Below are 25,334 nucleotides of genomic sequence, written 5' to 3' on the forward strand. Positions count from 1 at the left end.
GGCCCGAAAATGCCTCTTATTGATTTCAATGGGAGGCGGAGGCATCTTTTTCCTGCGAGCCGGCGAAAGAAGGGATATGCCCTATCTTCGGGCGTTTACGCCTCTGAGCTCCCATTGACATCAATGGGAGGCAGAGAGAGCGTATTTCGCAGAGTTTTATGCCTGCGGCGCTCAATGGCCGCGGGCCAAAAACGCAGTGAAAGATGCAGCGAAAATCGGCGTGCAGGGAGAGGAAAATCTGCCTCAAACTTCCAATTTTGAGGCAGAATTTCCGTATGAAAAAAAATCTGTGTGAACCTAGCCTAAGGGTAAAATCATTACTAAGAATAAATAAATAATCCTGCTTTAATAAACTCAGAGAATAATGTGACCTTCTTTGCTGTTGTTTTATTCTACATTATACAAAATAAAATTTGCAAACATGAACATTAATAAAGAAAAAGCCTCAAGTTATTGCTATAAGCTAGTATAAAATCGAGGGGAAATGCAGTTGTGGCACTCTGCTGATCATGGAATGCTTCAAAATCTGTGCACTTCATAAATCCTCATCTTCTTACAGAGCACCTAATATGCATAGCAGAACATAAAGGAGGAAAAAAATACAACAAAATATCCATCTTCCTTTATCCAATTCACTAAAGTTATGTCTACTTACATCATTGTCTACTAACTTCATTTTTCTTCCGGTATATATCTGCCACAATGAGTTCAAATACAGCAATATATCTGCATATTATTCTTTATGGTACAATATAAGGCCACAAGAAACATATCTGTACCCATCCACAAAAACAACGGGCTATGCAAATAAATTAATATATAGAACTTTCATCGTTCTGCAGAATATTTGGAAAACAAACTCTCATCTCTTATGAAATATGACAGGTGATATTGTGTTTTAAAATAACTAGTCTAGATTCACAGAGTTTTGATAAGCAGGCACATTGCAGAATAAGTAATAGGGATATCTCTCAAATTCCCACCTTGCATATAAAGGATTCAACTTGAAAGCAAAGGATGAGGTCACTGTCATATGAATTTTAATCCATTTTATCTAAAAACTCCATGTATAATCTACAGTATTACAGTATGTGAGGGATTGCTTTGATTAACAGATATATATATTTATTATTTTTACATTAAATGGAAATTTAGCCAAGCATGACTCAATTACTCACTATAAAACCTAGTGTCCTTGATAAGATGATCTGCATGTCCAGTGTCCGTAATCTGCAAAATTGTATTACTTTATATTTTTAATCTCTCAAGTCATTGGGAAGATTAATTTAGACTGGCTTTTCACGCCTCTAAATAAATTTGTTGCATCATTAGTTGATGGGAAATCTATGCCAGCTACAGGATGGCGTAAATTTCCACTATAATTTACGCCATAATCTGGAGTAAATTAAAGTAACTGTGTCAGGCTGTGGGTTGCCACACCCATTCTGCTAAGTCCTGCCTGTTATTTTTAAAGTATCAGAGGCAGCGGGAAAGCCAAAAATTTGCTACATTTTTGTACAAAAAACATAATTTTTTGTGCAAATTGCAACGTTCTATCACAGAAAACTGGCGTAGACTTCCGCTATTGTCTCTAAACAGCTACAGATCCATATGGATAAGCAACAACACTTAGCTTTAACCCCTTAACGATCGGCATATAGTCTTTTTACGTCAGTCATTGGGGGCAGTTCTTCTGAAGCGCCGCCTTTTCTTGTCGGTGCTTCAGAAGAATTTTCCCGCATCGGGCTGGGTGCTCCTTCAGCCCGGGCTGTTGCTAACCACTCACAATTCTCTGATCATGTTCAACCCCTCAGATGTGGCGCTCAATAGCGAGTGCCGAATCTGAGTGGTTTTAGAGGGAGGGGGCTCCCTCTCTAATGCCACTGGCATTCCTGCAATGAAATCGCGGGCTGTGGATTGTTTCTATGGCAGGTTGGGGGCCTAAGAAAGACCCCCAGGTCTGCCTTTAGTAAAAACCCACTTTTCCCCCTTACAAAATACTTTATTATGAAAAAAAGTGAAAAGTTACACATATTTGGTGTCCCCACATCGGTAACGACCCAAACTATAAAATGATTGCATTATTTAACCCGCACAATGAATGCTGTAAAAATAAAAATTAAAAAAATGCCAGAATTGCTGTTTTCTGTTCATCCTGCTTTTAAAATATTTGATAAAAAGTAATCAAAAAGTCGTATGTACTTCAAAATGGTACCAATGAAAAAGAAAACTCGTTCGACAAAAAAAAGCCCTCATACATCTATGTCAGCAGAAAAATAAAAAAGTTATGGCTCTTAAAATATAGCGACACAAAAGCAAAAGTAGTAAAACTTAAAAAAATATATAATTTTGGTATTACTGCAATAGTAACGACCCACTTAATAAAGTTATTATGTTATTTATACAACACGGTAAATGGCATAAATTTAAGACACAAAAAAGTGGCAAAATTTCACTGTTTTTTTCCTATTTCTCCACCATAAAAGTTAATAAAAGTTTATCAATCAATTATAAGTACCCCAAAATGGTGCTATTAAAAACATACAACTTTTCCTTAAACAGCTATGTCGACGGAAAACTAGAAAAGTTATAGCTCTTTGAATGTGACGATGGAAAAACTTAAAAAATGTCTTGGTCATTAAGGTTTAAAATACCTTCGGTATTAAGGGATTAATTTATTTCATTTTTTGGTTTTATTTTATTTATAATTTAAATAGGTTTTGATTCATCAAATCAATCATTGTTACATACAGTAGCGTGAAAGGTGTTGCAGTCATTGTCTCCTTTACAAAGCTTCTCCTTTACAAAACTGCCTAGCTTTCGGGACACTTAGGGTATGTGCACACGACCTCTTTTTAGATGTAATGGAGGCATTTTACGCCTCGAATTACGCCTGAAAAGACGGCTCCAATACGTCGGCAAACATCTGCTCATTGCTTGCAATGGGTCTTACGATGTTCTGTGCAGACGAGCTGTCATTTTACGCGTCGCTGTCAAAATACGGCGCGTAAAATGACGGCTCATCAAAAGAAGTGCAGGACACTTCTTGGGACGTTTTTGGAGCCGTTTTCTCATAGACTCTATTGAAAACAGCTCCAAAAATGACCGTAAAAAACGCTACGAAATGCGCGAGTTGCTCAAAAAACGTCTGAAAATCATCAGGATTCATTCCCTTGAAAACAGCTCCGTATTTTCAGACGTATTTTCATAATCGTGTGAACATACCCTTAATGTTCTGAAGTTCCCATTTTTCAAGTATTCATGCAACAAATAGCAGTTGTTGTGCTTTTTGTGGCAGAAAAGCTGCTATAACACACTTACCCAGAATTCTCTGCTCCTGCGTCCAGCCCAGTCTCCAGGGATGATATTTCATCCAATGTGACTGCTGCAGCCAATGACAGGCTGCAGCGGTCACATGGGAAGGAACGTCATCCCAGGAGACAGGGCTGCAGAGGGATGCATCGCCATGGCTACGGGTAAGTATGAAATGTTTTTGTTTTTTTGTTACGTGCAGTTTTCCGAAGCGGACATTCCGGCTGAAAAACTGCACCACAATACATTGTGTGCTTTTACGTAGCGTATCCGCCCTGTGTGAACAAACTCTTAAAATGTTTAGTGAGGTATAAATATCTGTTTTTAAATTAGTCTAAAATGAAATTCTGTAGTAAATGCCCAGTAGAAAATCTGCTCCAGCATTTGTGTTTTTCTTCAAAAATTGCATTCTAATAGAAGTCAATACAAATGTAGGTAAAACTTTAAAAAACTCTCGAGTTGTGTAAAAATATAATTTGGTACTACCTTTGATCTCGTACATAAATTACATTGCACAGCTATGGCTGCTAAAAATATTGTTTGCCTAATTTTACCAAGCAGTCTTTATGCTCAGAAATCAGACACAAAACAATACCCAAACAAATTTACTAAGACTGGCGCCAGTGTAAGTATGAAGTCCAGAGGAGCAAGGTGCGGCTCATTTATGAGGGAGGTGCATGCCTCTTAATAAATTAGTTGCATCTTCTGCTGCCTGTGCACCAGGAAGGGAAATCTACGCCAGCTTTGAGCTGGCATATATTTCCGCTATTTAATCTACACCAGCTTCTGGCATAAATTATAATAAAGGTGTCTTCCCCTTCTGCCAAGTGGCTTAAGCGACGTAAATGCATCAAAAGTCAAATTTTTCGTGCAAATTGCGACTTTTAATGCATTTGCAACTTTTCTGGTGTAGAACATTGATACATTTCCCTCGTTGTGACCTTACAATTTCTATTTACTAAATTAAATGGTTTTTTTTTTTCGTTTAATATTTTCCATTTTCTTCTGGTATTACAGATAACATAAACTAATAAAGCTTAATATAGAGAAGAGTCTAAATCAAGTATTACGTCTTTGTGTTCACATTAAGTATCTGGACAACAACTGAGAAGGAAATGGAACTTCAAGTGGTCATATGTGATTAAACATTTCCAAAAAAATGTGGTAGAAAAATCAATGCAGAGAAAATGTCATTCATGACGACTCATTCTTTTATGTTTTATGTGCTCTTGACAGAAATAATGAAAGAGTATCTGCGCCATTTTCCTCTTTGTTCTCTATGGCCTTAATGGAAATGATAAGACTTTTCTTTTATTCCCGCTAATGTGTCATTATCAACAATAGTTTTTTTTTTTGCTTATTTTTCCATGTTGATTGACAATGGTATAAACTATGTGAGATTCATGTATGAGGTAACAATGTGTTTCTAAGTATTGATTCAGATTATGTGTGACATATGTAAATAGAATTCACTATGAAACAAAGTATAATGAATAAAACATTAAATAGGGAATAGAAATTGTGATTTAGGCTGTTAAGAATTGTACTGTTATATTTCTTGATAGTTCATGGGGAATAGATGTATTTTCATTTTATTTCTTCACTCATTCTACAATTTATGTAACCGGGATTCCATACAGATTTAGATTCAGCAGATACAATATAACATTTTACTAGGATAATGTCAAAACATAGTATCAATTATCTAATATGACTTTTAGATTTTTTCGTGAGCATAAGTCTATTAATCCCTTGTAGACGCAGCCCATTTTGGGCCTCAGGACTCCCCGCATTCCAAGACCCATAACTTTTTTATTTTCCCGTTAGTGTAGCTCAATGAAGGTTTTTTTTTTTGCAGAACGATAAAGAGCTAGAATGGAGCAGTGGTTGCTTGCTTCTTCATTCAAAGTTCTCCTCTCTGCAGTCCAGCAGTGAGGAGGAACGGGGGGCTTGGGACTCCCGTTTAAGTCATCGTGGTGGTCTCAGTGGTAGGATCAGGGCAGTCAGACACTTATCACCTATCCTTTGGATAGGTGTTAAATATTGTTGTTTTTTTTTTAGGGGGGATGATAAAAAAACAGGAATTCTCCTGGTCTTGTTTTGTTTTTTTTACTATACAATATTAACACCCTGTTAATCTTTATTCTATAAATCATTAAAGTCGCAAACGCTTGATCGCTTGTATAATGCTTTGAAATACTTTGTTTTCTATAGCATTATTGCCTGTCAGCGTTATACTGACAGGCAATCTATAAGGCCATAACCTAATAGGCTTATACCATAGGATTATGGTTAGACCGGGGGCATTTTGATAGGGACAATTAGGGACAATGGCAGAGATTTACAAAGCTAAATGGACCAGAATCCTGGCTTAATTTGAATAATTAAATTGGTGTAAAGGCTTTGTACCAGCCTTATTATGTGTTTTAGACACGTTTTGTGCCTCATTCAACAGTTTTTAACCCCTTCCCCCTGCTGGCATTCTGGGCCCTAATGTCCAAGCCATTTTTTAGATTTTTCCATTTTCACATTCGAAGAGCTGTAACTTTTTTATTTTTGCGTCGGCATAGCTGTATAAGGTCTTGTTTTTTGCGGGACGACTTGCAGTTTTTATTGGTACCATTTGAGAGTAGATGCGACTTTTTGATCACTTTCTATCACATTTTTTTTAAGTCAGGATTAACAGAAAACAGCAATTTTTCCATTGTTTTTTATTTTATTTTTTATGGCGTTCACCGTGCGGGTTAAATAACGTAACAGCTTTATAGTCTGGGTCGTTACGGATGCGGCGATACCAAATATGTGTAACTTTTTTGCTTTATTGTAGTTTTTTTTAATAGTAAAGCATTTTGTAAGGGGAAAAGCTGGGTTTTTCTTTTTTTTTTCACATTTTTTTTTTATTAACTTTATTAAACTTTTTTTACTTTTTTACTAGTCCCACTAGGGGACTTCACTATCCTCCGATCGCTATTGTAATACACTGCAATACTTTTGTATTGCAGTGTATTACTGCCTGTCCGTTTAAAACGGACAGGCATCTGCTAGGTCATGCCTGCGGCATGATCTAGCAGGCATTCGCTGCAGGCAGACCTGGGGGTCTTTATTAGACCCCCGGCTGCCATAGAAGACACAGACACTCGGCGATTTTATCGCCGGGTGTCAGTGAGATGAGAGGGAGCTCCCTCCCTCTCTCCAAAACCATTCAGATGCGGTGCTCGCTATTGTGCACCGCATCTGAGGGGTTAAACAGGTGAGATCGATACTAATATCGATCTCACCCGGCAGAGCAGGGACGCCCCCAGCCCTCAGCTGCTTCTGGCAGCTGAGAGCAGGGAGATTTCACGGCTCCCTGCTCTGTTTACTTTATTCTACAGCAGCGACGTAGTTTGGCGGCGCTCTAGAATAAAGCCCACTAATGACCGCCGTAAAAAGACGTATCGGCGGTCATTAAGGGGTTAAAGGGTCTAGAAAAGGGGTGTAGCTTAAAATGCACTAAAATTGCACCAAATTTTGGGCGCAAGAAATTGGTCTAAAGTAAGTCAATCAAGAGGTGGCATAAGAAACATGTCTAGCAAGATGCTCCAAATCTATCATACACCATTCTCAGACTAATCCGTCCGTGAGTTGGTTTGACGACTCGGTCTGTAACGACTCCTGTGTGCTCCTGAGATGTCATCTCAGCCTAATACTGATCAACTTTGATTTGATCAGTGTAAGGGCATGACCACATGTGGCGGATTTCCTCCGCAACTGTCCGCATCAATGCCGCACAGAATCTGCGTTGCAGATTCTGCTGCGGATCTGCACAAAATGTGCAGTACATTGATGCGGACTAGCTGCTGCGGACTGCGGGAAAAGTACTTCCCTTCTCCCTATCAGTGCAGGATAGAGAGAAGGGACAGCACTTTCCCTAGGGAAAGTAACCGAATTTCATACTTACCGGCCGTTGTCTTGGTGACGCGTCCCTCTTTCGGCATCCAGCCCGACCTCCCTGGATGACGCGCCAGTCCATGTGACCACTGCAGCCTGTGCTTGGCCTGTGATTGGCTGCAGCCGTCACTTAGACTGAAACGTCATCCTGGGAGGCCGGACTGGAGACAGACGCAGGGAGTTCTCGGTAAGTATGAACTTATATTTTTTTTTAACAGATACATGTATATTGAGATCGGTAGTCACTGTCCCGGGTGCAGAAACAGTTACTGCCGATCGCTTAACTCTTTCAGCACCCTGGACAGTGACTATTTACAGACGTCTCCTAGCAACGCTCCCGTCATTACGGGAGCCCCATTGACTTCCTCAGTCTGGCTGTAGACCTAGAAATACATAGGTCCAGCCAGAATGAAGAAATGTCATGGTAGTAAAACCAATACGCTCCGCAGCACACATAAGAGCTGCGGACTTCATTGCGGAATTTTGACTCTCCATTGAAGTCAATGGAGAAATTCCGCCATGAGTCCGCCACTGCTCCGCAACAGACAGAGCATGCTGCGGACACCAAATTCCGCTCCGCAGCCTATGCTCCGCAGCGGAATTTTACGCCTCGTCTAAACGAACACTGCTAAATTAAAGTGTAAGTCAATGGACAAACGGCTCCGCTGCGGATTAACGCTGCGGAGTGTCCGCAGCGGAATTTAAGTGAAATTCCGCCACGTGTGAACCCAGCCTAAGGCTTAGAAGATTCCTCATGAGTACACAGTAGCCGCTGCAGATCGAGCCGTCAGATCAGCTTACTGAGGGATTCGTCTGAGAATGTGAAACGGTACAACATTTTTGATAACAGTAAATGTCAAAAGTGCTATTCATGCTTAAATACATACATTTTGGGACAGTGCTGCAATACCTTGCACAGTCGCTACGGAAGTAACGACATATGAAAGTACAAACAGAAGTTATACCTATTTAAAAAATCGAGAGTCTGCAGCGCTTGTACGGGCATTGCAGCCCCTTCAAACAGCTGATCGGAGGACGTGGCGATAATGTATACAAGTAGAGATTCACCCTCACTGTAGGGTTAGTAAATAGATAATTGTCCTCAACAAATTTGATTAAAGAATGAATCACTGGAATGAGTCTGGAGTTTTTCTTCAAAACATAACTTTTACTGTAGAAAAATTATTTAAGACATAGTAATTGGACAATATATACAAATATAGTTTTGCATCAGTTGCAATGTTCCCTTGTCACCGCACCATTTAAAGTATGACTTTGATGTCTGGCCAATGATTTGTTTTTTCTCTTATTCCTCTCAAGAAATAAATAATATATACTTTGAGAGGTGAGCCACATTCAATACAGCTACAGAGGAGCTTACATTCCAATATTCATTTAGTTCCCAACATGTGGTGCATACGTTCCAATGTTGTGTTACACCATGCCTGGTGTCTGCTGCCAAGGTCCCATCTGGGCCTAGCCATCGCTATTGACTGGACTATCACAGGTACCCTTGCTCGGACTATAAACTTTACTTGGTACCCTGTTTGGCCAGCTGCTATCCCGCTACGGCGGTACGGCTCAGGGGGTCCACATACCTACAGATCGTGACAGATCCTACTGCAATTTGTTATAATAGTTTGCAATAGTTTAAAATTATAATGCACTACCATATTGTCTGTGAAAGCAATTTTGGCAATAAAATAATCCATGGAGAAGTCAGATTCCTTGTGGCTTCTATAGAGAAATATACAGTAGTTCTTGCATTCTCTGTGCACGGAGAGTGTGAAGGGGATGTCATGATATAATAATTCTCTCCATTGACAGAATGCAGGCACTGTATGTTGTATACGTTTTTTTTTTATCACATCAGATGTAGCAATTTAGAATGTCTACTATTACTATTAATACTTTCTTTTTCTTTATAATATTATTACTATTTTGAATAATATTACATAAAATGAAATATAAAACTTTTTTATTCATTGGTTTTAGATGATTTTTGGTATTAATAACATGTTAACTCTACTCTGAAGGTCAGAACGAAAATAGGCAATACTAAATTTATAAAGTTTTTTTTATACTTTACTACTTTTGCATAATAAGAACAATTTTTTTTAGGAAAACCAACAGTTTTTGTGTCGTAGCACTCCAAAAGCCATAACTTTTGTATTTTTCCGTTGACATATCCCTATAAGGGCTAATTTCTTGTGGGACTAGTTATATTTTGTTAATGGCACAATTTTGGGGTGGGATACATACACTATATGGACAAAAGTATTGGGACACCTACACATTACACCTACAGGAGATTTTATGACATCCTATTTTAAATCCATAGGCATTATTATGGTACCCTTTTGCAGCTTAACTGGCTTCTGCTCTTCTGGGAAGGTTTCTACAAGATATTGGAATGTGTCTGTGGGAATTTTTGCCCATAGATTCAAAAGAGCATTTGTGAGGTCAAACACAGATTTTGAACGAGGAGGCTGGGCTCGCAATCTCCATTTTAGTTCATTCTAAAGGTGTTCAAAGTCGTTGAGGTCAGGGCTCGATCAGAAAAGGGCCTTCCACAAACTGTCCCCACAAAGTTGGAAGAATGCAATTGTCCAAAATATCTTGGTATGCTAAAACTTTAAGATTTCCCTTCATTGGAAATAAGGGGCCTAGGCCAACCTCTGGAAAAAAATAAATAAACATTGCATTATCCATCCTCCACGAAACTCCAGTTGGCACAATGCAGTCAGGCAGGTAATATTCTCCTGGCATTCGCCAAACCCAGACTCGTCTATCAGACTGCCAGATAGAGAATAATACGTCACATCACAGAACATGTTTCCACTACTCCAGAGTCCAGTTGCGCAGTGCTTTACACCACTCCATCCAATGCTTGGCATTGTGCTTGGTGATGTAAAGCTTGTATTTAGCTGTTCGGTCATGGAAACCCATGCCATGGAGCTGCCGGCGCACATTTTTTGTGCTGATGTTAATGCCAGAGGAGGTTTGGAACTCTGCAGTTATTGAGTCAGCAGAGCGTTGTCGACTTTTATGCACTCGGCGACCCCGATATGTAACTTTACGTGGTCTGCCTCTTCATGGCTTAGAAGCTGTAGTTCCTAAATGCTTCTACTTTGCAATATTACCACTCACAGTTCATCATGAAATATCTAGGAGGGAAAAAATTCACAAACAGACTTGTTGCAATGGTGGCATCCTGTTACAGTACAACGCTTTAATTCAGCGAACTCTTTAGAAAAAAAAAATATAAAAAATGTTTCTAAAGACAGACTGCATGGCTAGGTGCTTGATTTTATACACCTGTGGCAATGTGCTGTGCCAAAATGGCAGAACTGTGGGCCATTGTTAGGTCCTTGGCTTCCATAGCAACCCATTGAGCCCCACACGATAATGTTGCATGGGGTGCAATGGAATAACAGGGGGCCCCCCTCCCTTTGAAACCCCTTAGGTGCTGCGGTTTCTATTGACGCAACGACACCATGGTAACCCAACATTGGCTGTTGACATCATGTCACTACAGTGACCTGTCAACGAAGTATGGATGGTGGCTTAGCAAGGACATTTTGTAACAGAAAGCATATTACTATATGTTTTACCTCAACATAGCACCGTAAATGGGGTTTCTGAAATTCACTGGAGTCTTGGCATATTCCTTTCATAGGAAACAATCTGCTACAGATTTTAAATATAAGGATTGTAGAAGTATTGAGATTTGATAAATGCAATCTTTTCCAGGTAGGTGGATAGTGTCACGTTCTCTCAGACTTTTTTCTTTCTTTAATGGTAAATACAAGGTCCGTAAAGAAAACAAGCTTTCTGTGGCTTCAGTACTTAGATCAAGACTTCAGTACTCTTAAGAACAAAAGAGGAAAAGCGATTCATAAGGCAAAAAATCTTATGAGCAAAGATTGGAGAATGAATTCTCCATATTTTGTGCCCACCATGTGGTGTTATGCTATGGAAACAACACTTAAATCCACCTTGAAATCAGAAGCTGCAGCCAACCTGCCTGCGGACACTCTGCAGTGATGCTGTCAGTGATACAATATAGGAAGAAGAACAGGAAGGTGATAGGTGCTGCTTCAGAGGTAATTCAGTAACTCATAGATAATATATAAATTACTTTTTAATTTGTATCATTACAGGTGTACAGTCAACCCGCTTTAGGACTGGACCAGTCCCCTATCAGTAAATGTACCATATGAATGAGAAGTACAATATGGTATATTTCAATAGAAAAGTCCATGAAGCAGCTAGATAGAGAATGACAGGATATATGTGAGAGGAACATCCAACAAGATAATTGGGAGGTTTGTTCAGTGGGAACATATGAAGTTCAATACAAAGTCTGCTAACTGCCTTACAGATTTTCATTCTTTTACTTATTAATTACTTATTAATTACTTAATAATAGAAATATATTAGGTAATTGCTGTAACTGCTATTCTAAAAGCATAGTTTACATTTTTGTTTTCTAAATGTAAAGTCATGCTTTCATTGTTTCTATACAGAAGTAAAATGTATGCCATACTATTTGATATTTTGACATGGCAATATGCATTGAAATTAGATAAACAATTTTTGTCAGTGTCAAGAATATATCTTGAAGGCATGCCAATATTATGCATTACGTTTTGAAAATAAAAATTGATTGAACCATACTGAGTAGACAGAAGATTTCTTTATACTTTATAAACTCCAGAATTTTCAGAAAATGACAACATTTTGTGGTAATTAGAAAAGCTATGCAGTTCTCCTATGTTAATATCGGAATTTTCTAAGTTTATGCAGTATCCTGAAAAAAAGAAGTGTGTAAGCAGAAATTGTCTGCTTAAAAGTAGAATTAGTTTCCACAGCTTTCTGATAAGAATTGCCAATTGTTTCTAAAATATATTTCAAATAAATATTTTTCACCTAGTGTACTTATTCTTAGCATTAGATATAAAACTTTATTTATGATTTCTCAGAGATCTTTGAGTAAACTTCATAGAAAAATCATTTCAACGCATTCCAAAAAATATAAACAAATCAGTATCTATCATTATGAACTAAATTTCCTCATTGTAAAACTCTTTATTTATTTTTTAAAGAACAAATCCATGGTTACAACTGTATGCAACATGGTAAGATTGAAGACGATGATAACATGTATAATAGTAGTGATGAAATTGAGAATAATAATAACACCTTTAGAAAGGGTAATTATATCCTAGCACTTCTAATAATAAGAACAATATTCAAAACAGGTAAAAATAAAAACAACAATTCCTAGTTTGTCATTTCTTTTATCATAATATTACCTGTACATGTTATTTAAAAGATACAATTTTTTGTATAATATATTTTTTTTAAAGTTCACCTTTATGTACTAAAGCTGAATGAAAAATTCTTAAAATGAAAGAAAAATATTGCAAATTTTTTTTACTCTAAATATATTGGCCCACATTTACTAATGCTATCCAATAGTTAGACAACATAAACTTTGACCAGACAAGCACAAAATGCACCAAATTTATCATAGTTGTTCATGCTGTATGATTTTAGCACATCTTTCGTGAACTGTTAGATACTTTTCCCTTTCTTATACTACCTTTGATTTGGCTTATTTTGCACTAGAATTTTGTGCTAGTTCTTTGCACATTTTTTATGCACATTGGTGCATTTTAAGCCATGCCCCCTTTCCAGTAAGCCCTTTTTTCGGTATTGTAATGACAGGGTAGGGAGACAGACAGGTGAGCCCTAATCTACCCGCCACTCAGTCCCTGCCTACTTGCAACGACCTATCCTAAGCGACGGGGTACAACTGGGCGATAGTCCCTACGCTCAGTAAGTGCAAGACAGACAAAACAGACAGGGGTACACAGAAGCAGGGAAACGGGGCAGCTGCCCACCGAGACACCGTGAGCAACAAGAGTGGTGAACGAGCCGAGTCAAACCAGGAGAGAGCGAAGTACAAAACGCTGAGCAGGAGAGAGGTCAGAAAGCCAAGGTCAATAACAAGCAGAGGATCAGTAGTACAAGCAGCAGCAGCAAGCCAAGAAACAAGCATAAAAGAATCACAGGCAAAGGAGGAACAGGAAAGACAGGTATAAATAGACAGTGGGTGGGAACTAGCTCCGTCTGGCCAGGCTGTGATAGGCTCTCCCACTCCTAAGCCTGCCATCCCGAGTTGTGGAAGATGGAGTCAGTCTCACAGACATAGGAGCGGGTGCAGACTGATTGCCCACGGGCGTCGACACAGAACCTGTGTCTGGCAAATCCTTTACAGGTATACCTTGAAAACGTGTCTAAGGAGTTGCAAACATTAAAATTGTGCCAGGACATTTTTCGACACATTTTAGACACAGATACAGTAGTAAATCTGCCCCTCTGTACCTGTTTATTATAGTTAAAATCCTCTTAGTTATTAGGTTCATATTTCCAAACATTTATATAAAATAAAAATAAATAAAATGTTCTTGTTCACCAAAAAAACATCTATTATTATAGATAATATATATTATTATTATTATAGGCCTATACTTTGAGTAAAGAATCTGCGCCCAGATTTTAGTATCTGTTTAAATGCCCCTGAGCTACCAATAGTCATTCTGAAATAAAGACGACAAAGCTATTTCTCAGAACAGGTGAAAGCTTGCAATTTGGATATTGGGTCATAAAGGGATCATTTTGCAGAGCAAGAGGAAAGCATAAAATGTAATTGTGGTAGTTTACATATATAAGTCTAATGTTTTGAACTCACAAATACTTAAAAACTCAGCCAGAATTTTAATATTTTCTATATTGACAAAAATGATATTCAAATTTTGGCAGTAGTCACTCAACTGAGCATTTGAGAGAACAAATTGGCAGCTTGCATCTTAGTACTGGTCAAAGTCCAAACTCTCCATGTCTAAATTGTTTTGTAGTATAACAAGGAGAACATTTGCATAGCTGGCTATAACAAAATAGCAATAATATCTTTGATAAACGATGATATAAACTCATCAATAGCTCAGTCATTAAACTTGTGAACAAGCCGTTGATTCATTTTGTTTTCACACATTTTATTTCCTACTCCTTTAATTGATATACTAAAATGAATTTACATTTCAGTGTGGTATATGTGTTCCTGGTTGTTTTTCATCTCATTGCCAGAATAATGATAACCTTTGTATTAGGCATTAAATAAAATCCACTATTTAACTATTGAACTCATTTAATTTCTATAGTAATTGCAAAGTTAGAAGGACAGAACTTATCTAGAAAATACTAGTGGATCTGTCCCAAAATGATATTAGCACCAAAAACAAAGACCAGATTGAGTTGAGTTTTGACTTTTTCAAGGAAACATCTGTTAATAATGAATACAGCCATTTACTGCCATTTAAAAACAATTCAGAAAAACTGCTCCCTAATAACATATGCTGTGTGTAAACCTTGTCTACTTTTTTTATTTTAGATTGCAAAATAATTTGTAGTGTATGTAACCAGTGCACACGGTTTCAATAATCACAAGCTCCTTTTCTATTCTTATAAACAAATCCCCATTGTAAATATTGCTGTATCTTAAATTAGTACACTGTACTCCTGTCAACCCGTATAGTCCCATTGTGTAGTTTGCAGTTTAAGGCTGTCACACGGTCATCAATTAACCCCTTAATACCGAAGGTATTTTAAACCTTAATGACAAAGCAATTTTTGAAGTTTTTCCATCGTCGCATTCAAAGAGCTATAACTTTTTATAGTTGACATAGCTGTATAAGGTCTTGTTTTTGCGGGACAAGTTTTATGGTTTAATAGCACCTTTTTGGGGTACAAATCATTTATTGATTTACTTTTTTTTTAACTTTTTAGGTATGGTAATAGAAAAAACCCTGAAATTTCGTCATTCTTTTTTGCGTCTTAAATTTACAACGTTTACCGTGTGGTATAAATAGCATAATAACTTCATGTAGCATGTCATTACGATTGCGGCAATACCGAATTTATAGTTTTTAGTATATTTTACTACATTTTCACAGTAAAAACACTTTTTTTCAAAATTATTTTTTTTGTGTTGCCATATTTTAAAAACCATAACTTTTTTATTTTTCTGCTGACATAGTTGTATGTTTATTTTTTGCGGGATGACTTGTAGTTTTTATTGGTACCATTTTGAAGTGAATGCGACTTTTTGATCACTTTTTATAAAAAAAAATTTTAAGTCAGGATGAATAGAAAAAAGCAATTCTGACATTGTTTTTTATTTAATTTTTTACGAATTTCACCATGCGGGTTAAATAATGTAATAATTTTATATTTGGAGTCGTCATGGATTCAGCAATACTAAATATGTGTAACTTTTTTTACTTCTTTTTTTTCATCATAAAGCTTTTGTAAGGGGAAAAAGTTGTTTTTTTTACTTGGGATTTTTATTTATTTATTATAGACTTTATTAAACTTTTTAAGCCTTTTTTTAGTCCCACTAGTGGACTTTACTATGCTTTTATATACACAATTGTATTATTGCCCGTCAGTGTAAAACTCACAGGCATCTGTTAGGCCATGCCCTAGCAGGTGTTCACAAAAGGCAGACCTAGGGGCTTTTGTTAGGCCCCCGGCTGCTCTAAAAACCATCCACACCCTGCGATTACATCGCGGGTGTGCCGATGGGGTAAGAGAGGGAGCCGCCCCTCTAAAACTACTGAGATGCTGCAGTCGCTATTGACTGCCGCATCTGAGGGGTTAAACGGGCAGGATTACATGACCGGAGACCTCTGCTAGTGGTCTCCGATCGTTGCCCTGGCTTCAGGAGCAGAGCGCCTGATTCATGTGAAACAACTTCTGAAGTGCCACCGTTAAAAGGCGGCACTTCAGAAGAACTACCCTGAGCGGCCGCCATAAAAATACCATACGGCGGTCATGAAGGTGTTGAAGTATCTTATCAATTGATTGTATTTATCATGATCATTGTCACAACTTACCTTCATATCAGATATTGGTCAGTAGACAATGGGCCTCCTTGATAAAAACTTGTATTATTTCCCGTAACAACCAATCACAGTTTAATTTACCAAGAGCAGTTTAAGAAATGAAACCGGAGCTCTGTTTTGTGGCTATAGAAAACAGGAGTAGTAGTAGATCTATTAAACAGGTTTAATAAATGACCAGTTGACCGATTGTGCTCTGCAAGTCATATGTTTAGATAATGTGTAGAAGAAAGGAATCTAGTAACAATTGGTTGTGATTCTTTTATAGAGACAATTGGAGAAATGTATCAATAATGTTGTAACATGCATGAATATAGGAAATCTGTGAAAATGGTGGCACATTGCATCTATTTTAAAAATAAATAAATTGCATATAACATAATAAGTTTAGTGCAACTTGTTTGGATTCTAGACACTTTTCCTTTCACAACCTCCTGGCTGGTATACATGTATGCCAATAATTTCTGTAAAAAAATGGCTGATTACTGAGTGGTATTCCAAAATTCCGTGGACTACAAATCAATAATGGCACAGTGATAACCCATTTTTGGACCATGTTTTTTCCCCTTATAGGTATATATTATCTTAATTTTTTTTCTTCTGCTTTCTTCATTCTCTCTCCAATTGCTTTATGCTTACTAAAAAGGTTCTGAACATTGCTTTATTGATGCTATAGTTGGGACTTCAGCATCCCACATATATCTGTAATATTTTGTTATACAACGTTAAACCCTGTTGTTTCGCAGTGCTTTCCCATTGTAATCCCCATCCCTCTTTCCATGTGATGTTTAAGATAGAAGATAGGAAAAAAAGGACCAATAAAAGGCGCTGCTAAACCAATGTAGGTTTTTATTGAAGTGTTGATGATAGGCTCCGCGTTTCGACGCAGAAATTGCGTCTTCATCAGGCCATGTGATGTTTGACACAATCAGTAAATAAAGAATTTATAAAAAAAAAAAAAACAACTAACTTCAAAACTGTTGAGGTAGACATAAAATGCATAACATATAATAATAACAATAATAAAATTATAATAATATAAAATAAATATAATGCACACCATGTATTACATTTTTAAGCAATTTGTGATATAACTCTTGGTGGCTATTGTACCAATAAAATTGATTGTGTGATATGTTTATTTTTATGTTGAAGAAAGTTGTCAGGTGTGGTGATTTATTAAAATGATATATAGCACTTAAAGGGGTTGTCCAGTTTCAGCAAATTATTGCTATTTTTTGTGTAATTAAAACTTAAAAAAAACTTTTCAATATACTTTCTGCATTAATTCCTCACAGTTTTCAAGATCTCTGCTTGTTGTTATTCAGTAGGAACATTTACTGTTTACTTCCAGTGGATAATAGTCTGTCTATGGTCATGTGATGGACACACAGGTGCACGGCTCCTTAGAGTTACAGTATATGTATCAGAGCAGTGTCTTTTAATGATTCCAGCACCTGTGTGTCTATCACATGACCATGGACAGAATTGTATCCATTGGAATTAAAGAGTAAGGGCATGACCAGACGTGGCGTATTTTTTCCGCCACTGTCCGCATCAATGCCGCACATAATCTGCGTTGCAGATTCTGTTGCGGCTCTGCCTAAAATGGGCATTAAATTGATGCGGACTAGCCGTTGCGTATTGAGGTACTTTCCCTTCTCTCTATCAGTGTAGGATAGAGAGAAGGGACAGCCCTTTCCCCAGTAAAAGTAAAAGAAATTCATAATTACCCGGCCGTTGTCTTAGTGACGCGTCCCTCTCTTGACATCCAGCCAGACCTCCCTGGATAACGCGGCAGTCCATGTGACCGCTGCAGCCTGTGATTGGCTGCAGCCGTCACTTGGACTGAAACGTCATCCCGGGAGGCCGGACTGGAGGAAGAAGCAGGGAGTTCTCGGTAAATATGAATTTCTATTTTTTTTACAGGTTGATGTATATTGTGATCGAAAATCACTGTCCAGGATGCTGAAACAGTTACTGCCGATCGTTTAACTCTTTCAGCACCCTGGACAGTGACTATTTACTGACGTCGCCTAGCAATGCTCCCGTAATTACGGGTGCACACACGTAGTCACCCGTAATTACGGGAGCCCCATTGACTTCTATGGGCCTGCCCGTGCCGTAATAACGGCCCGTGATTACGGGCGTTTTTACGTAGTGTGCATGGGGCTTCAGTCTCGCTGTAGACCTAGAAATACATAGGTCCAGCCAGAATGAAGAAAGATCATGTTCGTAAAACAAATACGCTACGCAGCACACATAACATCTGCGGACTTCATTGCAGAATTTTTACTCTCCATTGAAGTCAATGGAGAAATTCCGCAATGAGTCCGCAACAAGTCCGCTACACGTCCGCAACAACCAGTGTATGCTGCGGACACCAAATTCCGCACTGCAGCCTATGCTCCGCAGCGGAATTGTCCGCAATGTGTAAACGAACCTAACGAAAAAGATGTGGAAAGCTATGGAGAAACGTGTACGCTGCGGATTTACGCAGCGGACTGCCCGCAGCGGAATTCCAGAGCAATTCCGCCACGTCTGGTCATGCCCTTAATGTTCCTACTGAATAACAACAAGCAGAGATCTTGAAAACTGTGAGGAATTAATACAGAAAGTATATTGGAAAATTGTATAACATTTAATCATACGAAAAAAATAATTAATTTGCAGAAACTGGACAACCGCTTTAGGTCACTGTTGAATCTAGTATAACAGATGTAGACTGTTGTAATTATGTCCTTTTTAGCACCAGTTAATGTTTCAATTTGGTGATGAATGCCAGAAAAGTACAACTGGCTAGCGACAACACATTCTTTAGACAAAACGTAATATTTTTTTAAACCAATTTGAAAAAAATTGTGCAAAAATTAACATTATGGTGCAAATTGCCAGTGCCATATAATAGGCTTGTGCCACTTTTTGTCTGTCAAATTTATGCATCAGTCCACTGCACTTTATAGGTATATACATGCTCTAGTAATATGGTATGTGGGAGAGCAATATTGCAACTAAGAGGATTACTTACAGACAGAATTCTTGTGGTTGCTTTCTTTGCTGGGCATCATCTTTACCCCTCTAGATTTCAGTTCAATTGCCTTTTTTACTGTAAAGGAAGCACACACATGTCAATGAATTAGCAAAATCAGAGAAGGAAAATATTCTAAAGTAAATAAAGCCTTAAGTAGGCAATAAATAGAATTTCTGCTTTCTTGGAATTAAAAATGATTGGTTCTGACAGATGGAAATCTGCTCAATTGGTTGGAACACTACAGGCAATTCAGACTTGGCATACAATTTTCACTGAGAATTTTGGAGCGAATTTCACAGGGAATCCTCAACAGATCTACGTCAAAATCTGCATATGAAACATGTAGATTTTGTTGCATATTTAGCAGGAGATTTGTCACAGGTTTCTGCCTCTGCATTGCAAAGGCTGAAATCTGCAGTGAAAATCCCCTTTTTCCGCAATGTCTACACTAGTTAAATTAAAAAGGCAAAGAAGTTATATGAGTACAGATCCATATGTTAAACATTATATGTGCTCATTTATTTTAATAGGTTGTCTGTGTAATGTAGGACTGGACAAGTATGTTAAAGCAAGATGCTCTTTGAAACTGCTTTCCACTCAAGCCATAAGATGAGGATCCTGAACAGAGGATTCCCCTCTGAATCCCTTAATAGGTTAAAGATGTGTCAACCCTTACCATTGATTGGTGAAGGACCCCAATTTCTCATACAACCAATTCAATACAATATTGTGACATGCTAGCAAAAGCCTTGACAGGCTGCAGTTCAGATTACAACCACTGGGTGGCCACCCATAGACTCATATAGCATAGACATCTCATGACAGTATCACAAGATCATGTCTGTTTTCGAAGCTGGTCATTTCACGCCACACGTCTCAGGATATGTTGAGATAGGATAAGAGGAAAGGTAAGGAAGGACACATCTGTATGTAAAAATGGGTTTCTAAACTGGGCAACACCTTTAATAGAGTATTAAATACTGCTCCTTTGAGTAAAATGGTGAGAATACGGGTTCATATGTGTTTTGCCATTTATTAATTTGAAAACTGGTAAATACACCGGACAAAATTGTATATGAAAAGTATAGGTTTACTTTATGCATACAATTTATACAAACTTGATAGAGATCCAAAAAGGATATTGGGGGTCAGTGGTGGGCTGAGGTTGGTATATACTTGTTATTCTGTTCCCTTGCTATATCATCCCTTTCTCTGATTATTCTCTACTCTAGCTATGTGTTGTTATACAGCTATTTACCCTCTATCAGTGGGGCGATGGGGCATCTGAACACTTGGGATAAAGTTTTCTTTCCCCTTTTGTTTGTACCCGTTTTATGTATATACCACCTCAGCCTTACCATCTGTTTTTGATGTCTCTTTTCTTCTCCTTCCTTTATCAAGTTTGTATACATTTTATGCATATGTCTGCACAATAAAGTATATCTATAATTTTGATAAACAATTGTGTCCTGTGTATTTAGCAGTTTTCTATATTCTATTGTCACATAGGACATGAGTGCTCTTGACACCAATATGCTTATCTTTCTATAGGTTGCCTTCATTTATTAATTTGCTATAAATTAATTAAAATGAATTCCAAAGCACATACTTACTAACTCATCCACAAAGCAAAATGTATAATGCTCTCTTTAATATCTCTAATAACAAGCAATCTCTGCATCTACATTAAAACACTAACTACTTCTATAAACTTTCTAGATATAGATATTTCTTCCCTTCCTGTAAATGTGAGTTCTAACCATTTTTTTATCTTCAGCTTAATAGTAATAACATATCAGGCAACTGCTGAAACACAGTTGATTAGTAAACCAACATAATAGAATTGATTATTGCCAGTATACAACTTATTTTTAGACTTCAATATTGGTATAGAAAACTAGTAATATTTCTAATGGAGGGAATTCAATTCTGCTACATTGGATTATGAATAATAATACTTTCCACAGTACATTTGTATTGTTTTATTAATCTATATTGTGATTTTTTTCACACAATTGATTTTCTATATTTGAGAATGAAGTAATCAAGTGCATCAATCAATGTACATTGGCTTCGAGGAAGAATGCTAAAGTGAATCCCAAATGCCAACAATGTCTCTCTTGTAATGAGATCCCTGGGGGAATGTTCTTTGTCCAGAGTTTATCCTTAGAGAGAAAAGTACTTATCTTTTAAATTCAAAACATAACTTTGAGGGCATTCACTTTCATTCCATGAGAGAATATAGCAAAAGTACGAAGAAATTATTACAAATGTTTACTTGATGAATACAATATGGATCATCTGCAGGCAGAGTGCCTAAATAGTTAGCAAAAGTAATTTTTAAGGCTATATTGTAGAATGTCATATCGTTTGCAGGATATGTTTGTATTATAGCATTCACCACAAATGTAATTGTTCAACATTTTTTTAACCCTTCACTGCAGTAACTCCATATACAAATTATAATCAGTATTCCATTCCATTGCGGAATATATGTAGCACTTCAGATTGCCTAGTAACCACTTTACATCTTATCTTGGTGATCACAATTTAAGTACTCTACATGTATCTACCTTTCTGCTGGACAAAACAGCACAATGAAAACTTCTATATCTGACAAAAGAGTTTTGGCTGGGTATTGGCCCTTTCTTAAGATACTTTAGATCTCCAGTGACAACCAATTATGATTTTATTATGTATAAAGCATAGCTAGAAAGTGTAATTATGGCACACATCCTCATTGACCCTTAATTATTGAATTAAAACTTGGTATTAAAGCTTAAATAGTACCCGTCAGCTCCACGGACATGTCTGTTTTAATACATACCTGTATTTCCCATGAAATAACAACGTTGAGGTATATTTTCTTAAAACTCTGCACTGTGCCATTGCTCTGTTATTCCTCCTGGAAATTTATGAATAAATTGACAACTGGGTGTTACCATTCTACTTGTTAAATGGGTGTGTCCTTTCAAAGTCTGGCCCCGTCAGCACTGATTGGACATTATCAGTCTGTGTAGGGATACATGCCAAGCTGCTAACACTTAGTTGTCAATTTAATCATAAATTCCTGGGAGGAATAACATAGGAATAGCACAATGAAGAGGTACTGTAAAAGATGCTCCAGAAATGGGTAATACAAGTATTTACTAAAACAGACATGTCAGGAGACCTGACAGGTCCTCTTTAGGGCATGCCCAGACGTGGCGGAATTCTTCCGCAACTGTCCACATCAATGCCGCACAGAATCTGCGTTGCAGATTCTGTTACGGATCTGCCCAAAATGGGCAATAAATTGTTGTGGACTAGCCGCTGCGTATTGAGGTGAAAGTACTTCCCTTTTCTCTATCAGTGCAGGATAGAGAGAAGGGACAGCACTTTCCCTAGTGAAAGTAAACAAATTTCATACTTACGGGCCGTTGTCTTGGTGACTCGTCCTTCTTTTGGCATCCAGCGCGACCTCCCTGGATGACGCTGCAGTCCATGTGACCGCTGCAGCCTGTGATTGGCTGCAGCCGTCACTTAGACTGAAACGTCATCCTGGGAAACCGGACTGGAAGAAGAAGCAGGGAGTTCTCGATAAGTATGAACTTCTTTTTTTTTACAGGTTGCTGTATATTGTGATCGGTAGTCACTGTCCAGGGTGCAGAAACAGTTACTGCCGATCGCTTAACTCTTTCAGCACCCTGGACAGTGACTATTTACTGACGTCGCCTAGCAACGCTCCCGTAATTATGGGTGCACACACATAGTCACCCGTAATTATGGGTGCACACACGTAGTCACCCGTAATTACGGGAGCCCCATTGACTTCCTCAGTCTGGCTGTAGACCTAGAAATACACATAGGTCCAGCCAGAATGAAGAAATGTCATGTTAAAAAACCAATACGCTCCGCAGTACACATAACATCTACATTACATCTGCGGACTTCATTGCGGAATTTGGAATCTCCATTGAAGTCAATCGAGAAATTCCGCAATGAGTCCGCAACCAGTCCGCCACACGTCCGCAACAACCATTGTATGCTGCGGACACCAAATTCTGCACCGCAGCCTATGCTCCGCAGCAGAATTGTCCGCAACGTGCAAACGAACCCAACCACAAAGCTGTGGAAGGCAATGGAGAAACGGGTCCGCTGCGGATTTCCGCTGCGGAGTGTCCCCAGCGGAATTCCAGAGCAAATCCGCTACGTCTGGCTATGCTTTTAAGCTTTCTAGTCTACAACCAAAACTGAGTACTTGGCTAGAGATTGACTTCAAATTTCTAAGATCTAATTTCTAGTGATTTATGGATGGAGCTATGACCTGTAAATAGCATCTGCAAATGTGATTATCATCAGCCAAAAATTCTCTAGTTATTGCAAATTGAAGTGCTTCATTTACAGAACTAATAGAAGTTTTGGAAAAAGTCTGGAGCATTATATTTAAAGGCTATGTAAACCTTTCAAAGGCAATTTTTTTTAAAATAAAAAGGTCAATCAGTGTGATTGGTGGCACTTTATAAATAGTTTTTATTAAAAATTATTTTTACTGTGAGGAGGTTGAAACCTTGTGGGTGGAACTAGAAAGGGAGGTAAACACTGAAAAAATTACTTTTGGTGTAATCTATAGACCCCCCAATATAACTGAGGAGATGGAAGGTCAGCTATATAAACAGATGGAGCAGGCTGCACAGGCGGGTACTGTAGTGATAATGGGAGATTTTAATTTCCGGGATATTAATTGGTGTCATGTTTCGGCTTCAACTGCAAAGGGGAGACATTTCCTCAACCTGTTGCAGGAAAATTTTATGGGCCAGTTTGTGAAAGACCCGACTAGAGGTGAAGCTCTGTTGGATCTGGTCATTTCTAATAATACAGATCTTGTTGGGAATGTCAATGTTCGTGAAAACCTCGGTAACAGTGATCATAATATAGTTACATTTTACCTATACTGTAAAAAACAAACGCAGGCTGGGAGGGCAAAAACATTTAATTTTAAGAAAGCCAATTTCCCCAGGATGAGGGCGGCAATTCAGGATATAGACTGGGAAGAACTAATGTCAAATAATGGAACAAATGATAAATGGGAGATTTTCAAATCTACTTTGAGTTATTATAGTGCAAAATGTATTCCTATAGGTAACAAGTATAAACGACTCAAATTAAACCCCACATGGCTTACACCTTCTGTGAAAGGGGCAATACATGACAAAAAAAGGGCATTTAAAAAATACAAATCTGAGGGTACAACTGTAGCCTTTGTAAAATATAAAGAGCTTAATAAAATCTGTAAAAATGTAATAAAATTAGCAAAAATACAAAATGAAAGGCAGGTGGCCAAGGATAGTAAAACAAATCCTAAAAAATTCTTCAAGCATATAAATGCAAAAAAGCCCAGGTCTGAACATGTAGGACCCCTAGATAGTGGTAATGGGGAGATGATCACAGGGGATCAAGAGAAGGCAGAGTTACTAAATGGGTTTTTTAGCTCTGTATATACAACAGAAGAAAGAGCAGCTGATGTAGCCAGTGCCAGTGCTGTTAATATATCAGTTGATATACTGAATTGGATGAATGTAGAGATGGTCCAAGCTATATTAAATAAAATAAATGTGCACAAGGCCCCGGGACCAGATGGGTTACACCCTAGAATTCTTAAAGAGCTTAGTTCAGTTATTTCTGTCTCCCTTTTCATAATATTCAGAGAATCTCTAGTGACTGGTATAGTGCCAAGGGACTGGCGCAGGGCAAATGTGGTGCCTATTTTCAAAAAGGGCTCTAGGTCTTCCCCAGGTAATTATAGACCAGTAAGCTTAACATCCATCGTGGGGAAAATGTTTGAGGGGCTATTGAGGGACTATATACAGGATTATGTGACAATAAATAGCATTATAAGTGACAGCCAGCACGGTTTTACTAAGGACAGAAGTTGTCAAACTAACCTAATCTGTTTTTATGAAGAGGTGAGCAGAAGTCTAGACAGAGGGGCCGCTGTGGATTTAGTGTTTTTGGACTTTGCAAAGGCATTTGACACTGTCCCCCATAGACGCCTAATGGGTAAATTAAGGACTATAGGTTTAGAAAATATAGTTTGTAATTGGATTGAGAAT

At 37.9% G+C, this 25,334-nt stretch overlaps 1 protein-coding gene across 1 annotated transcript in view; it reads right to left on the reverse strand.

The window, feature by feature from the left end:
* CSMD1 (CUB and Sushi multiple domains 1) overlaps positions 1 to 25,334 on the reverse strand; it is a 1,675,903-nt gene that overhangs the window by 652,385 nt on the left and 998,184 nt on the right. The window contains exon 7 of the mRNA XM_075861938.1: positions 19,240 to 19,317. Within this exon, the coding sequence (XP_075718053.1) occupies positions 19,240 to 19,317 (78 nt within the window). The remainder of the gene's footprint in view (positions 1 to 19,239; positions 19,318 to 25,334) is intronic.

The sequence above is a fragment of the Rhinoderma darwinii genome, chromosome 4 (genome assembly GCF_050947455.1).
Source record: "Rhinoderma darwinii isolate aRhiDar2 chromosome 4, aRhiDar2.hap1, whole genome shotgun sequence".
In the NCBI taxonomy this organism is placed as follows: domain Eukaryota; kingdom Metazoa; phylum Chordata; class Amphibia; order Anura; family Rhinodermatidae; genus Rhinoderma; species Rhinoderma darwinii.